A 17,832-nucleotide genomic window follows, 5' to 3' on the forward strand; every position below is an offset into this window, starting at 1 on the left:
TTTTCTATCTACTTATTCGTTAACCAAATAGTAAGAAGGTTAATTTGAATCTTTATTGGGTTGATGCTAAGATCTGAATTGTTTAATTTCAGAATACGCGGAAAACGGCTCTCTGACTATAAGGAACAACTATGTTGGTTGTTTGAACAACTTGGTCCTGGACGAAAAACGCGTCGATTGGCGAGATATGGCGTCTTTGCATAACGTGTTGCCAAATTCATGTCCTTCATTCTAAAATGACCAAAAACAATTGAGAAAAAAAGACTGTAACCGCGTTTTTAACTTATGAAATCTTTCCTTAACATTTCTGTAAAGTAATTTATTTACTAACTTTATTATAATAACTAAGAGGACATTATTTGTAACAAAATAAGAATATTTTTATTTCGCCAAAAAGAAAGAGAAGAGATATTGTACTTATATATCGTAGTGTTTTACAAAAAAGATACGTTGCGTTAGCTTTTTTTAATGTTTTTACATTTTTTAAAAAGTAGCGTTTTTAATATTGTTTACTATTTTAAAGAAAAAAGTACAAAATCCATCGTCGCTTCTTAAACAAAGTTTTAATTATTTCCTGAACGATCAAAGAAGGATTTTTCGGAGCGAAGTGTTAACCACAATTTAGGCCATTTCCGCCGTACGTTAGGGGCGGAGATTCCTGTAGTCACGCTGCTAGAAAGAGAGTAATATTATTAAAACGACTAAACCAAAAAATTCAAATCTTATCTCTTCACATACGGAGCGTACCTACGTCTGTAGATGATATAAGTTTTGTTTAGAAGTATAGTTATTGTTTCGAAGTTAGAGAATTTGGAAATCGTGTCAATTCGCTTTAAACTGGGATTTTCACGCATCATTAAAATATTATACAGATTTTAAAATATTCGTCAACTCTGATGGATTTAAAATCGAAATTAACGATTGTTATATTGTTATGTTTCTGGGGTATCGTCACTGGGCAAAGTAGGCTATTTTCGTTATTATCACTTTATTTTAAATAAAATGCGGTTCAACAGATACCCGTTCCCTCCGTGACGTGTTTTCAACGTATATTTCTGCTGAGAATACGGCTTATTTAATTACGGAACATGGCACTGAAATATACAATTGGGATGTTTGCCAGGTGACTGAAATTATACGAACCACGAACAGCAACCTCCGAATCTTTGGTTTACGCGAAGGAATCGAGTGCCGAAGTGGTTCACTCGAAGGTATAGAAATGTATCCTTTTCGTTTTCGAATCCGAGAGGGAAAACTCAAATTAGCTCGGGTTTCCGATGTCCTACTTCTCTAGGACGGACAACATGTGGTAGGTACCTCGAAGTGTCGCTACGGAGAAGGCGTTTGGCAACTGAGCGAAATATTTTGTCAGATGATCTCGTCGGATGAAGGTTTTCACGGCCTTAGTTCCCAGCATTGTTATAGAAGCAACCCTGGGGGGGGGGATATTTTGCCTCAGTCGAAAAGTTTCCGACCTTCCTGCCACGCCTTCAAGCTTTATGTACCAAAGAGAAGTGTTCTTCACCGCCCCTAAGAAGTGACGTGCCTTACAAGTGTCGTGCCTCACAAGTGACGTTCCTCACAAGGGACGATCCTTACAAGGGACGATCCTCACAAGGGACGATCCTTACAAGGGATGATCCTTACAAGGGACGATCCTTACAAGGGACGATCCTTACAAGGGACGATCCTTACAAGGGACGAGCCTTACAAGGGACGAGCCTTACAAGGGACGTGCCTTACAAGGGACGTGCCTTACAAGGGACGTGCCTTACAAGGGACTTGCCTTACAAGGGACGTGCCTTACAAGGGACGTGCCTTACAAGGGACGTGCCTTACAAGGGACGTGCCTTACAAATGACGTGCCTTACAAGTGACCTCCACCACTAGTGACCTGCACCACTAGTGTCGTGTACAGAAATAATAACGAAGAGTTAGCGGAAGAAACACTTAAAACTTTATTTACTTGAAGGAGAGCTCAAAAATCAGTTAAACCGCTAACAATTGAAACCAAGACCAATCTGACCGATATAGAATATTAAAGTTAAAAGCGCTTAAAAATAATTACGTGAAAAAGCGTTACATTATCGCGCTTAGTGACATATTTCATTGAATCCATTGGATTAAACATTCCGCCCCCCTTGAAATAATAATTTCAAAATAAAGATTGCATGCATGAGAACCAAATACTTAAACGTTAAAATATTTCCCCTGACAGTAGCTAGATATAAATGATATTCGATAGAAGTGATTGTTCTTAGTCTAAGAGCAATGGACACAATTTTATGACTGGTCTCTTAATGTTTTTGTCAGCTCTTTTAACTGTGACTACTCGAACTTGACCATGTTCTCGCGGATGAAGTTGACAACTTTGGCCATTCACCACTTTGTTGGATGTAGATCTTCATCCTTGAGCAAGACTAATTCACCCACTTGTAGATTCTGTCCACTTATGCTGCTGTCAAATATTCGTTTCGCCAACGTCTCGAAAAGTGCTGTAAGACATGTCGGCCCAACTGCCAACGCGAAAGACGGCTAACCTTTTCTGAAATTAAATCTGGTTAGGGTATAGCGGTGAGCGCGTGTCCGATTAAAAAATGTCTTGGTGTCAATGCGGCTAAGTCATTCGGATCCGAACTTAAAGCCGTCAATGTCCGTGAATTTAAACAAGCTTCTATTTGACAAAGAAGCGTTTGCATTTCTTGGTTGTCCCAAGAACTCGTTTTAAATGAAATTTCATTGATTTCACACCTGCTTCCCAAAGGCTTCCAAAATGTGGAGCGGCAGGTGGGTTGAAGTGCCAATTAATTCCCTCATCAGCGAGCCATCGAGACGAAATTTGTTCCACAGTTGCTGTAAATGTCAGCGCATTTTCCACGTCGAGCGATAAATCGTTTCAGAGTGGCCAGGAACGCTTGGGTTGTCATGTCGCTGGTAAAGCCGATGAAAATAGCGACATAGCTCTTGAATCTTTTTTTGAAGAGTAAATGGGCCTGCGAAATCAACGCCCCACTTTAAAAAAGCTCGACTTGCAATAACTCTCGCTGAGGGTAGAACTCCCAATAACTGCTTAACCGTGATCGCTAGTTGTCGTATACACATGGACGTATCTTCGGATATGGAAAAGTTTTTGCATCGTGCATGCCAAGAATCCAATAACGTTTTTGTAAAACAGATGCTAGTAATTGATCTCCTCCATGTAAATGTTTTTCATGTTCGTGTTGAATTAAGAGGTCTGTGAGTTGGATTTTCCTTGCTAGTATTGCTGGATGCATTTGATCGTATGGTAGATTCGAATGGCAACACGTATCAAGTTATGGACGCAAAGTTACTATTTTGCTTTTCGAAGATATTTCCTCGTTTTGGTTCAGGCTACTTATCTCCTCGTTGAAGCTGTCATTTTGAACGATTCGAATCCAATGAGAAAGCGGACCAGTAACCCATGACTCTTTCACTTTACGAATATTGGAAATGAAGCGTGGAATATTGTAATGTTATGGTATGGTATGGTATGGTTGAGGGCAGTAACGACTCGAGGTACGTATATTAAAACTGGTTTATTTACATAACATTAAAACGTAGTTACAGGAACTTCTGGAGAACGAGACTGCCTTTTCACAGCTCAGCTTCAGCTTTATATATTGAACAATATTTACATAACACCGTTATCATTAGATATATTAGTTTTTTTTAGATTATAATCACCCGCGTAATAACACAAATATAGGCAGTAACGCGAATGAGTTTGGTCAGTGAAGAGTATTTCATCAGTAGGGTAGAGTCCAATTGGCAACGAATAATCAAAGAAAATACTCGTTTTTCTTCAATTAAACATTCATTGGGTTCAAGCAAGCCTTACACTTCTTTCGTTGGTACGTGGTCCCTCAAGACTTAAGGTCCATGTAGAGGTCGGCGTTCGCTTAACTTTTATCCATGGATAAAATAAGTTCGGCGATATTTAAATAATATTTATTTAAATAACCAATATTTGAATAATAATTGTAAAATGTTTAAAAAATCGAAAGTGGATAAGCCTATTATTTAAATAAAACAAACAATTATTTAAATAAATGCCATTTTAATTCAAATAAATGCTTGGTTGCGTAAAAAACATAATTAAATAAGTTAAAATGATATTCTTTTAACCAACTTTTGTTAAATAAATCGGAAATTTTGTGGATAATGAATAAACAATTCCGAGCACTAGGTCCATGCCACCAAAGATCGTGATTTCGTAGTTCGAAAACATAAATACCACGAGATGCGCAATCAGACGGATTAGTCTCTCCGGATACGAAGGTTTCCCAACGTTGTAGTGAAGCGTTTAACCAAGCTAAAACGATAGTTGAATCTGTCCAACAATGAACGTCTTTTATTTCTGTTTTCAAGGACCCCCTGATAAGCTATATCAAAGAAGCGAGAATTAGTGCTCCACAAAGTTCCAACCTCGGGAGTGTCAGCGCCGTAACCAGCCTTAAAATTTGAGTAGGGCACTAGTAGGGCACTGTTTTCAGTGGCGTAGTATGAGCGAGCGAGGCGCTCCGCAATGTATATTTTTAAATAGACCTTTCCTAATGTTCGTTACGGGGAAGGAAAACTGTTTTTGCAAGGATATTTTAGATCAACGTTATATATATTACTCCTTGTTTTTACCCTCGCTCAATTCTTGAGCTCGGTATGTCGTCTGCTGCCGAGTGTAAGTATTTACAAAACAGGGCGGATTAAAATTAATTCCAGTAATTTTAATAAATTTGTTATATCAAATGTTTAAAGTATAAAATATTTCGTTTACTTCACTAGTCATAATAGGAGGGGATTTTACATGGTTTCGATGATGTTTAACAATTATGTTTATAGTCTTGTGAACTAAGGCTTAACATTTCATTGACAGCCACAGTAGTGTATCGGGTTAAGATTAATTGTTGTTTATCATAAAATATTAACTAATAAATATATTAACAATACTTTCACAGAGTTGATATAAGTATTGCAATAATAATTCATTCAATTAGTATCAAAAATAAATTAAAATCAGTTTGAATTCCGAAGTCACTAAGCCTAACCCGAGCTCCGCGTAAAATGTTTGGGGAAATTTTTACCGGAAAATGCAAAAAGTACAGCCAACTTTTTGTTTAGTTTGAGCGAAATTGGTGGTGGGTGACGTAGAAAAAAACAGTGAAAGCACGTAGAAAAAATTGATGGAAAGGCCTATTGATGAAAATTATAATTATAATTATGTTTTAACTGTCATCCAATGTGCGATGGGCAGTCAATAAGAGACTGTAACCAAAGCTGAACGGGCTCGTCTCACACTAAGAACCCGAGCTCGATTTGAGACTGAGCCCAAGCTTTATTAAGAAAATGATTCGAGCCCGAGAAGAGACCAAAACGTTTTGTTCATTTAATGTGAGACCGAGATGAGACCATTTTAATATAGCGTATTTTTGTGATCTCGAGATGAGACCATTCAAATATAGTAAATTGCTGTGAGCCTGAGCAGAGTAATATTATAAAGTCAAACTGTACCATATTTTTGTAACGAGCCCGATATGAGACCTTCTAATTTTTAAGAGACGCTTATGTGGCCGTTTTTCCACGATTATGTTTCCCTTGGCCACTAGGGAGTGCTGCGGCGCATAGCAACACGTGCCGTAACCGTACCACTTTTGTTCTCTCCGATACGACCAACTTTGATTACGTGCTGTTTGCGCTATAGTTTGGCGTGACATTTTATAGCTAAAGCTCGAACAGCGCGTGAGCACAGTTGGCCGTGTGAAGAGAGCTCTGGCCTACAGGGTTAATTCGGAGTTTACGTAAAAGACGCTTCAATAAATCATCCTCCCAGGAAATCACCTAGAAGGAATATTTCGGAATATTTCTGAGAGCCAGGACCTACAAGTCACTGTTTATATAGGCTTGTTAAAAAAAATTTACACTTTTTACCTTTACAAGCCACAAGCGTTCCCCATGGCGTTATATTTTAACCCGTTAACTTTTTCGACTTAATAAGGCTTGGCAAAAACACGACGTTCTGTTTACAGGTGAAAACTTTCCATTATTTCCACAAGCACTATATAAACAAAAACCTTGCGGGTCCTGGCTCTCGGAAATATATCTTCTTGGCGATTTCCTAGGAGGATGATTTATTTAAGCGCCTATTGGCTATTTCGGATAACGTGACTTAGCCCAGTCGTTTTCTGATTGGTCCAAAGTAGTATACCTTCTGGTATTTTCGAAGATTGTTGTAGTGAAGAGAGTACCAAGCCTGGTCGCCCGGCGGTTTCGTTTGACTTCTTATTTTTCATATTGATAAATAAATCATAAGAATTAAAAGAGATATTAAGAGACTGGAATGAGAACCGCGAGTTATGCAAATTCTTATTAACTTGACTGATACGAGCCCTTGTTAGTAACAGAAATAAGTATGAGCCCGATACAAAGCACTAACGTTTATGGAGAGGAATGAGTTCGAGACGAGCTCTTGTGTTTGGGAGAAAATAATATGAAACCGAGACGAGCTCTCGTGTTTAAAAAAATTCATGAGTTCGAGACGAGCTCTCGTAGTTAAGAAAAAACTATGATCCCGAGACGAGCTCTCGTAGTTAGGAAAAAAAACTATGAGCCCGAGACGAGTTCTCGTAGTTAGGAAAAAAACTATGAGCCCGAGACGAGCTCTTGTAGTTAGGTAAATATCTATGGGCCCGAGACGAGCTCTCGTATTTCGGAAAACAAACTTATGAGCCCGAGACGATCTCTCGTGTTTTTGGGGAAATTATTATGAGACCGAGACGAGACTAAGGCCAAACAAAACGTTTGGTGATACTGAGCGCGAGACCAAGTATTGGTGTGCAGCTATGCCTGTAACGAGTGACGGGCGCCCCGTTTGTATTAGATTTACTGCAAGTTCATAATCTTAACTTTTCGAGTGGGGTAGGTACACACCGTTTAACTCACACGATAGAAATATCTTTGTATATCAGGTGTAATGACGAAGAGAGATATATAGACTATGGAAAATTTTAGTTTATATTTTTTTTATAATTTTATTTGTTTATATTAATAATTATAATAATAAATAAAAGAAAAAAAGAAAAAGAAAAATGCGTACAACTGAAAAACTTTAATGATCTCCAAAATATCTGGGTAGGGCACTTTCCTCAGATTTCAATTTCATCTCAAAATTCTAGGTAGGGCACTTCAAATTCCAGGTAGGGCACGGCCCGTGTGGCACCCCCCCCCCTGGTTACGGCCCTGGGGAGTGTTATCTGTTTTAACGGATCAATTGACTTTTGATAAGTCCATCTTTATTGACTGTCCTCATGTATACCGCAGCTGAAAAGGCCTTCTCGGAAGCGTCACAAAATCCATGATGACTAATTTCAGTGGTATTAGCTTGAGCAACGTTCGAAACGATTTCCATTTGGCCTCGAGTGATTGTGGAAGTGGTTCGTTCCAATTTTATTTTATTTTCCACATTTCTTGTAGCACTAGTTTAGCTCGAATCGTTACAGGAGCCAGAAGTCCTAAAGGATCGAAAATATTCGCTGTGTCAGATAAGATTGTTCGTTTCGTGATCAAACTTCTTGACTGTGGTGACGTAACGATGAATGAAAGGTTATCAGCTGATGGAGTCCAATAAAGACCAATGGTTTTAATTGATTTGTCATTTTCGATACTTAAAGGCTTTTGAATTTCGTTCATGCTGTCAGGTAATACGTTCAATAATGATTCAACATTGGACGCCCACTTTTTAATCTTAAACCCTGCTTGGGAGGTCAATGATTTCCGCTTGTAGTTTTAAAGCGTTTTCAGTTGTTTCTGCGCCAGACATTAGATCGTCCATGTAGAAGTCATTCTGCAACTCCGCAGAAGCTAACGGTAGTTCTTCCCTAACATCTTGACCTAGTTGTTGCAAGACTTTGGTTGCTAAATATGGGGCTGATGCCGTTCCATATGTTACGGTTAGAAATCGATAGTCTTGCAATGTTTCGTTCGAATCGGCTCGCCAAACAATTCGGTGAAGATTCGTGTCTTCAGGGTGTACCCAAATTTGACGGAACATTTTTGCAATATCCGCCTTTAAAACAATACGATGCTGACGAAAGCGAATCCGAAGGTTGACTAAATCATCTTGTAGTTTAGGTCCCACAAGGAGCGTATCGTTCAGAGAAACACTAGTTGAAGACTTTGCAGAGCTGTCAAAAACTACTCAAATCATCGTAGTGGTACTATCTTCTTTAAAAAAACGTGATGAGGCACATAGTGCGTTTAGTTTGAGTCCTTGATACGATCCTTCACTGGTATGAGTTCCATGTGCCCAAGTGCAAGGTATCCATGAACTTTCGGTATTCATCATAAAGATGAGAGTTGGTTCGAAAAGAAACGACTAATAGCCATTTGTTTTATTCACCGAGAGTTGACGCGTTGTCTTTTATTGGCAGTCGTACCGTGAATCTTCCAAATGAATCACGCGTATAAGTTTTTTCGAAGTGTTGTTCACATTGAACTTCAGTTGTGGTCAACATCCTACGAGGATGGTTGTCTTCAAGCTCCCAACGTCGCTTTAATTGGTCATCCAATGTACAATGGTAAACCTTTATGTTCGGATTTCTTCCTTCCATGAGTTATGAACCGGAATTTGCCCAGCCGAAACAAGTGTTAAAGGCGCCTGGTAGACCTTCTTTTCCCTTGCAAATGCCATCTTGCAAAAATATCTAGGTACACGTCTGCACCTAGTAAAATATCAACTGGTCCTGAAATGTGAAACGTTGGATCTGCGAGTTCCAGTCCTTTAAAATGCAGACAATTTCCCGGGTCGTACGAACTGTTCAGTAGCTTCTCCGTGACCTTCTTCAGAATTATGGCTTCAACCATCACCTCCGATGTGTTATTGATATCTGTTATATTTAACATGACACTGCCTCGGGAAATATTCAAACTGGATACGCCAATTCCGACAACTGAAACGTTAAACGCACGGGCTGGATAAAGATGTTTATCTGTTCCTTTGACTTGAACCATTGCTGTCGCCAAAATAACTTGAGATGTTCCACGTGTCTGACGAGAAGGGCACGAAACAATTCCGGATATAGCGTTTACCTTCGATATTTCCTTCTCTTGAGTTACACTTTCTACAATGACCAGATTTTCATTAATTGCTTTGATGTTCAGCTCGTAAGCAATTAAAACACAATTAACTCTTCTTTAGCATGTTCCAACGTTCGTCTGAAGTTGCGTAAAAAATTTCGGACATCTGTAGATTGTATGTCCTTAACTGCAAAACGTACAAGTATCTTCCAAAGTACCATGATGACCCTTGGTAGTCGGTCTCTGTTGAAACGGAATAGGAACCTTGGCTTTGGTTGTTGTATGCGTAGGTGGAGCTGCAGCTAAGGCTCTGGCCCGTTGCTCGAGGAAAAGTCTAAATTCTTCGAAAGTGGGTCTTTCTACCCCCCTCAGGGATAGCTCACATTGTCTAACTTTTCTTTGAGAAGATGTAGTAGTATAGCATCCAAATGATGTACTTGTTCTTCAAGAACCTTGAGCGCTCTTATACATTCGGCTGTAGTATCGGTGAGTGTTCTCAAAGCCTTTGAAGATTCTTGGGTTACGTTAGGTTGATTGAAAAGCCATTAAAACGTGTGCATCGATGATTTCTCGAATATTGTTGAAGCGATTGGTCAATATTTTTCAAGCTTCCAAATAGTTAGCATCGGTAGCCGGAATGGATTGTATAAGGAGCGCAGCTTCATTTCGTAACAATGACTTCAAATACGGACATTTCTGAGCTCCTGTTAGCGATTCGTTTTTATGGACTGTTGCCGTGAAAAGATCATGGAAAGGTAGCCAGTCGATGTACCCTCCACCAAATGTTGGAAATTCTTATTTGGGTAATCGAACGTCACTGATTGGTCTAGCCGGTCCAACTGGGACGTTTGGTGATCTTTGATTAGATTCAGTAATGAGCAATATGTTCAGAGCTTCACTTCGGGCGATGAGTTGATTGTATTCAGTTTCGTGCACGTCAAAGTCCCCAGCCGGAGCGAGATTAGCGACTATACCGTCATGAATTTCATCCAAATCCTTCGATAATTTTTCTGCTTTTTCCTCGTACAACCTCAAGGCAACATCAGATAGAGACCTCCCTCGCTAGTGACCTTCACCACTAGTGACCTTGATAAAGCAAGATCAGGTGAGCAAATATGGTATAGTAATCAAATGCTTAGAGACTGTAACGCAGCATTAGGGAGGAGCCTGCCGAATGTGACGTAACATTTTATAATTTTTGTTGTAACCTAAATAAATAAATATTTTCACTCATAATCAGATTTTAGTTCTTATTTATCTCATTCTAGTGATAAAACGATAAATAAATTGTTTATTTTTTAAATACGTTTTATAATTTTAAGGTTTATGATGCTATGATATTTGACGTTAGATTTGAGTATTTGTTACGTTATTTAGAAAACGCGATAATTTCCCATTGTTAGCGGAATTTTTTCGTAACGTTACACGTGAGGCACCTCTCATGAAAATCATGAACTATGAACCTTAAAAAATGTACTGGAGTTATATGTACCGTTGTATGAACCTGACGGTATTTGTGCCGTTCTATGCAACTGATATTACTCGTTCTCTGGAAAACATCTTTTTTTATTTTTTTTTTACTTTTTCCCTCTCTGAGATCACGGAGAGGTATTTGCTTCACCATGTCTGTCTGTATATGTATGTGAGTTTGTGTGTGTTCGGCAGTGTGTTGACGTCACGGGGCATGGTGTTAGAACGGGGTTCGCAGTTGAAAAACCGGAGTAAACTGTAAGCACGGTGTTCGCAGTTAGCCACCCAGGGCCAAGTGTTATCATTGTGTTCGCAGTTTCCAGGGACTTAGAAAAAGTTATATATTAAGTATTCGTTAACGTTAAAAGAAACCAAAACACAATACACATGCAATACGCTACTAATATATAAAATTAAATAATAAAAGATTATTATGTCCAATTTCTAATCAACTAACATGCACACTAAATAAAAATGAAGTTCTTTCAACGGGGGAATGACGCGAACTTATATCTCTCTCATATGAGTACTACTAATTGTTTAGTTTTGCCAAACAGCTTTTTTTTTAAATAGAGCTAATACCCAAGGCACCACCTTCGACCACATAAGCAATGTTGCTTGTGCGTGATCAAATAACAGGTGGCCGGGTTACAATGCGTAGGAGGGTGGTGGCAAGCCCTTCATGCCACGCTAACCAACAGCTCCCTACACTAACTATTACCGTTAACCTCAGCAAGTTTTTATGGGAAGGGGAAACCGAAGATCTCGGTGGAAAACCCCTTTAACCAGTGGGGAGATAACTTACAAACTCTACGCAGAAGGAGTGGTTCCGGATTTTCACCCACTAGAACTCTTTCCTTGGGATTTCTTGTCCAAAAACGTATTTAAAGTCCTAACCCGGACTATGTCTCCAATATTTCCTAGTCCTACCGGACTATATCTCTCTACCAGAAGAGAGACTACTTCTTGTTTCTCCACCCGGATATCAATTTTAGCACAACAGCCTAGTTTTAATCAAATGGTTTTTAATTCGGAAGAGGTTGAATTTAAAGCAATGGTTGGCGATTGGATAAGTTCAAAGGTTATAGATATACTTGAAGAGGCGGAACTGGGTAGAGTAATAATAATAATAATAACTAGGACGTTGCAAAAACCGGAAACGGTATTTTCAACAAAGACTTTAGCGGAGCGAGCTGCAAATGCACTGGTTTATGTAAAATAGAGGTATACGCAATCAGAGGAGTGAAAGAGGTGAAAATAACTAATGGCTTGTTTATTAGGTAAAAAAATAAAGAATACAATAGATACGGAAAGTATTTGGTTTATGTTGTAGTGTCCCAAAGGAGTTTAAGTTCTTGTTTTTCCCACTTTGATTTTTGATTTTTAAAAAGCGCGCAACATTAAAACGTATAATCCCGTCCAAAGTTTTAATGCGCGAAACGGCAACGTACGTCATTCCGAGGACAAATTCGTTAGGCCTTGTTTACGAAACTTCAAAATTTACGGGAGGTAGCAAAACGTACGGCGACTGTCACGCGGCTGTGAAAGCAGCCAACGAAAGTTGGGATTCCAGCATAGATTGCCGGAGAGCAATAATCCATTTCTGTGCACTCCCTCGATCACCCTCAACAACTCCTGTTAGGACTAATGATCGGCCGATAATAGCCATTAACCTTCGACACCGAACCAGGACATTCAACATCCATTGTGGATGCTCCTATAGCAACATTCGACGACCAGCTCAGTAAGTAATTTAATTTAATGTTTTGTCAGGGAGAATGAATATGTCGAGACTATCGACGGACACGTTGAGGCCTTAATCCCGTCACGCTAGGGGGGGGGGGGGAGTAAAAAGGAGGCGGTCTTATTTTTTGCATCCTCGCAGCAGCGTTAATCGCGTCGAAAAACGTAATTTTTAAGAACCAATGAGATTGCAGTATTACTTGATTTTATTAAAGCGGAGGAGCATACCGGGGGCCCCAACGGGTGGAATTGGAGAAACGCTAAATATAATCTCGACATATTCATTCTCCCTGAGTATAAATAAATACATTCTTGGTTTTGTGATGTAATAGTAACCCGATTTGAATAAACATAATAACACGTGCCCATAGGTGGCGCTATCACTCATCGGAAGTGAAAGAACTAAATGGGAAAAGACGCGCACGACTCATTGTGTATTATGTATTACCTTTAGCTAGCTTTCGTAACAATTGTATTTGCTTTAAATTTTAAATTTTGGTACTTCTTTTTCTTTTTTGGCGTATTGTATAATCAGGGCACAATAAGTGTAAAGCTTTCTATTTCCTGAAATAAACATTATTATTATCAGTAAGCGTCAACAGTGACTTTACCCCTTCGGAGCAGCGTTGACCCAATAGATCTTATGAAGTAAAGGGAAAGGCTGTTAGGGACAAAGCTGTAGCGGGTAACGGTTGTACGAAATATAATTAATAAAAATTATAACTTACGCTATGAGCTAATAGAGAAACCCAAAATTAATTTAATTTTGGAATGTCCTAAGATAAATCCGGGTACACGTAAGGCTTTCATTATTGGGTCCAACGTTAAACTAAAATCTTAATTAACACTTTGTATGATTAATTATTAGAAGGGGTTAAAAGCTTGCCAATGAAAGTATTTAATTTTAAGCCACTTATAAATAATCTACAAATCTAAGCTAAAACTACGGTACACCTAGATAATTAACTACAGCTTACTACTAAATACTAAAACATACATGTAACAAACCCGTAAAAGCGAGTTGAATTAAATTATTATAATAAAACTACAACTCACTCTCGTTAGGCGAGATGTGTTGACTTCTTTTGTTTTTAAACAATTAGATACTCAGGTTTCGATGAACACTGTTGTACACGAACTGGTTGAAGCCTCTACGCTGAAGTATCGTGTTGACCGTTGTGCGGCACCATGATGACCGTTGGTAGATTGACGGCGGACAATTGGACTCTGGTAGAATCAATTGCCCTTTTTAAATCCTCCAATTGCTCTCTCTTTCAAGTTTCGTTTAAATCGTAGTTTAACGAAAATTAGTCAACTTTTCTAAATAAAAATCGGGTCTAATTCTTTCTTTTTAAAACACGAGCAACGTTTTTAAAAAGCGCGCCTCGATCGAGACACTTCAAATCTCTGCGCGAGTCTATTGAAATCCTAGAACATCTTTTTAAAAGTTTTCCATACATAACTTACTAACAATTTTGTTGTAAGGGAAAGAAAGCTTTAACGTTGCAAAAGGATCGAACAGCAGATAAAATACAAATAAAATAAGAAAACATTGGCAAACTTTTATTTACAGTCAAATTAAATTACGAAGGTGGGCTAAAGGGAGGTAAAATTCAATTCGTGAAAGCGATAACTAGATGAAAATATGCCACGGAGGCCCTTTCGTTTTAAGGGTCCACCGAAGAAGGTCAAGGGGGGGGGGCGTGCAAATCTAAACGATTGAAAACGCTTTGAATAGGCTCGAGGGGAAGGGGGTGCAAATGCTTCATAACAAATAAAAGGGCCCTGAATGAATATTTATGAACTCTTTGCAAGAAACAAATCCCTTTTGTAACAGGGAGGAATTCACATTACAAGGAATCCGCAAGTTTTAGACCAAAAATCATCAAAATAAACAGGAAGTAAATCATATGTTTAGAATGAAAATAGACATAATAATACACAGAATTTAAAATTAATATCTTGATATCTTGTGGGGGGGGGGGAATTTTACGTTACGCCACGGTCTGTAGACCTTAAATTGCGTGTCGTTTCATGGTATTACGTATTTTTTAATATTCATATTATTATTAAAATAGTGATAATAAGAATATATTATTATTTTAATAAAAACACATTGGCTTGTTTATATTATTGCACAATATTATTTATTTAAACCGATTTCAAGCAAATAAACTAATTAAATTTAAATGGTTATATTGAGGTATATTTTATCTTAATTCTAATTAAGATAAAATATACTTAAATATAACCATTTAAATTTAATTAGTTTATTTGCTTAAATTCGGTTTAAAAAAATAATATTGTGTAAGAGCAAGTGTCAAGTAAGTCGAGATACGTAACTTTTGAAAACATTTCAAAATAAGAATCCTCGAGGGTGTTCAAATTAAGGTGACTTGGTACAAAATTTTCAATATATATTTTCACTTATTTTTAATTAATTTTAATTATTATATTATGCTAGATTTCGAACTTAAAACTGGTTTTTCTCAAATAGGGGTTTTCAGATTTGATTTAAAAAATACGTTTTGTACTTCCTTATAAAATTTTCAGAAAACCTTAATTATGATATAAAATTTCAGTGTAAATTTTACGCGAGGAAACGTAAAAATTATTTTCTTTCAACATTAGTTTTACTAATCCTCTTGTAAAAATTACTTCAAGATAATTTAAAATTTTAATAAATGGTATTTGATAAATTTTACCGCCAACCTGTATATTTACATTATATAGATTGTTATATTAACAGGGTTTATATTTAAAAGTACAAGCAAGTTCTTGTTAAATCGACAAATTAATATACACTGAGGAAAAAAATAGTTTAAACAGTAATCAATAATGTCAAATATAGGCTACATATCCTTTGATATTATATATTTTACTCTACAATATTGTGGTTTTTACAAGTCCATCCCTAACTTCTTAAAACAAGCTGTTGTAATTGGTTTTTAACTAGCGCTATTCTTCGGAATTCGCCTCCGTGTATAGAACTGCACTTATTTTACAAGGCATTTTCCCTGGAAATAAATGCACATTTCGGTGATGCACTTATTTCCCTTTGAAAATCTGCCCTTACCTGAAATAGGCGTAGTTCCTCGGGAAATAATTGCTGTTTACTGCAATAGGCTTATTTCCCCGGGAAATACCGGGTACCCCGGCTAATTAAGCCCAAATGTTATTAATATATTTTAACAGTGTAAATTTTAAGCGAGGAACCGTAAAATTATTTTCTTTCAATATTAGTTGTACTGATCCTTTCGTAAAAAGTACTTGAATATAGTTTTAAATTGTAATATATGGTATTTGATAAATTTTACCGCCTACCAGTATATTTTACCTTATCTAGATTGTTATATTAACGGGATTTATAATTAAAAATACAAGCAAGGTCTTGTTAAATCGACAAATATATTGTCAGTAAAATTGACTTTTTCAACGATAATTTAAATAGTTTCGCAAGACCTAATTTATAAAGCGTAAATGTCATTAATATAATTTTACCGTGTAAATTTAACCATAATACCAAATGTACATACATTTTACATGGGGAACCGTAAAAATTAGTTTCTGTTCACATTAGTATTACTGATCCTCTTGTAAAAACTACTTCAAGATAGTTGAAATTTTAATAAATGGTAATAGATAAATTTTACCGCCAACCTGTATATTTTACATTATCTAGATTGTTATATTAACAGGATTTATAATTAAAAATACAAGCAAGGTCTTGTTAAATTGACAAATATACTGTCAGTAAAATTTACACCTACGAATTTGGATTATCAGATAACATCATAACTTGTAAAATTTACGGGACGCTCTTGGCTTCACCGGAGTCCAAGAGTTTCCTGTAAATTTAACAAGATTTTTTTTCTCAGTGTAGGTAAAACTGAAAAATTGTAAGTACATAGGTATATTGACCAGTTACACCCTAGTATAATTGAAGCTAGCACCGTCACAAATAATTGCGGACACAATAAAACCAATAGAATGAAAAGAGTACACGCATCGCGGTGTAATTGTCGTTAATAGTTCATGAGTAAATGGTGTACTACGTGGAAACTAAGGGTCAATAACATCAAACAAATACCCAGAATACCTCCAAATATATTGTAGCACATACTAAGCCATCAGACAATCAGTAACGGGTGTTGGCTTGTAAAAATTGTGAAGATAACGAATTTCATCGGGACCCAATGCCAATCCTATGAATTCATTGTTACTAGCTTTCCAAACCATTTTTTCCAGTGACCTTGGCTTCATTGTAACCACCCATAGGAGTCTTTTCATCCTCTGAAACATTAATAAATTTATTTTTCAATTTATCACTTTCCCTCTTTAAATTTTCAATGTCAATACCAGGGTCACATTTAATTTTTTTAACTTTCTTTTTAACGGTGTAAATTCTATGTAATTTGTAATTAATATGTAGTGATTTTAGAGCTCTGAAGGCAGCTGAAGATGTGGAATAGATGGTTAGAGAGAGGCGATATGTCAATGGGCTCCATGCATCGATTTCCTTTACCCCCTTACTGCCCTTACCTTTTTTGTTTCTGGTTATTCATATACTAAGACACTTTGTGGTTTTCAGTCTATTTCCTAGGTTATTTTAGCAAATACAGTTTTAAGGGTCCTTTCTTAAGAGCAATATTTTCACACCATTAATGTACTAAGAATGAAAGTATTTCCTTTTTGCCCTATATTGTAATGGCGTTTATTATTTAACAAACTAAGAATATGTTAGTTAAATAACTAATTTATCGATGTTGTTGACTTTTAACTGCACGATGAATATCATTTTCATTTCTTAGCTGGATAAATATTGAAACTGGTACTGAATAATTTAGGTACTAGAGCTTTATATAAAAGGTAAACAAGAAAGGCTCCTATATAGGCGAAAAAGCAAAACTATAATACTAATGGAATGCTCTTGATATAATCTGGGTTGCATCTTTTCATTTAGGTAAAAATATTCCTGTTAAAAATTCTCAAATCAATTATCATTTGTTTCCTTTTAAAACTGTCCTTATTATCCTCTCAAATTTAGAGTTGCTTCTTCATTTGTTTTCAATTATTTCTTACACGCTTAAAGAAGGATTTTTGGAGCGAAGTGTTAACAGTGGCGGTGCTAGGGGGTAGGCCAGGTAGGCCACTGCCTAAATTAAAATTTTGAGGGGCCCCAAAATCATCCTATAAGGGGCCCCAAATTGATCTAGAAAGGGTCTCAAAATTGTCCCAAGAGATAAAATTATTTATAAATAACAATGAAACAATAGTCGATAATGTATTTAGAAATTTTTGAGGTATCTCCTAGTAAATAAAACCAGTTCTGTTATATTTGGACTCGTTTTACTGTTGTTAGAACTTTTTTGTTCGTCATGTACATCACTACTTTATTTTATTGAAGCGTTTCGTTGAGAAAAGGGCGGTCCCGGGTCGGGGGCCCATTTATTTGGTTTGCCTACCCTCGCGAAAATTCCTGGCGCCGCCACTGAGTGTTAACCACATTTTAGGCCATTTACGCCGTACGTT

At 37.0% G+C, this 17,832-nt stretch overlaps 1 protein-coding gene across 6 annotated transcripts in view; it reads left to right on the top strand.

Annotated features, from left to right (window-relative positions):
• The window catches only part of wb (wing blister), an 81,752-nt gene extending 80,999 nt beyond the window's left edge, over positions 1 to 753 (top strand). For all 6 annotated transcript variants that reach the window (XM_090154583.1, XM_090154577.1, XM_090154582.1 and 3 more), the window contains one exon: positions 93 to 753. In XM_090154583.1, coding sequence (XP_090010709.1) covers positions 93 to 235 — 143 coding nt within the window. In that variant the 3' untranslated portion in view covers positions 236 to 753. The remainder of the gene's footprint in view (positions 1 to 92) is intronic.
• The last annotated feature ends 17,079 nt before the right edge of the window (positions 754 to 17,832 follow it).

Source organism: Leiobunum rupestre, chromosome 7 (genome assembly GCF_980474605.1).
Source record: "Leiobunum rupestre chromosome 7, qqLeiRupe1.1.hap1, whole genome shotgun sequence".
NCBI classification, from domain to species: Eukaryota; Metazoa; Arthropoda; class Arachnida; order Opiliones; family Sclerosomatidae; genus Leiobunum; species Leiobunum rupestre.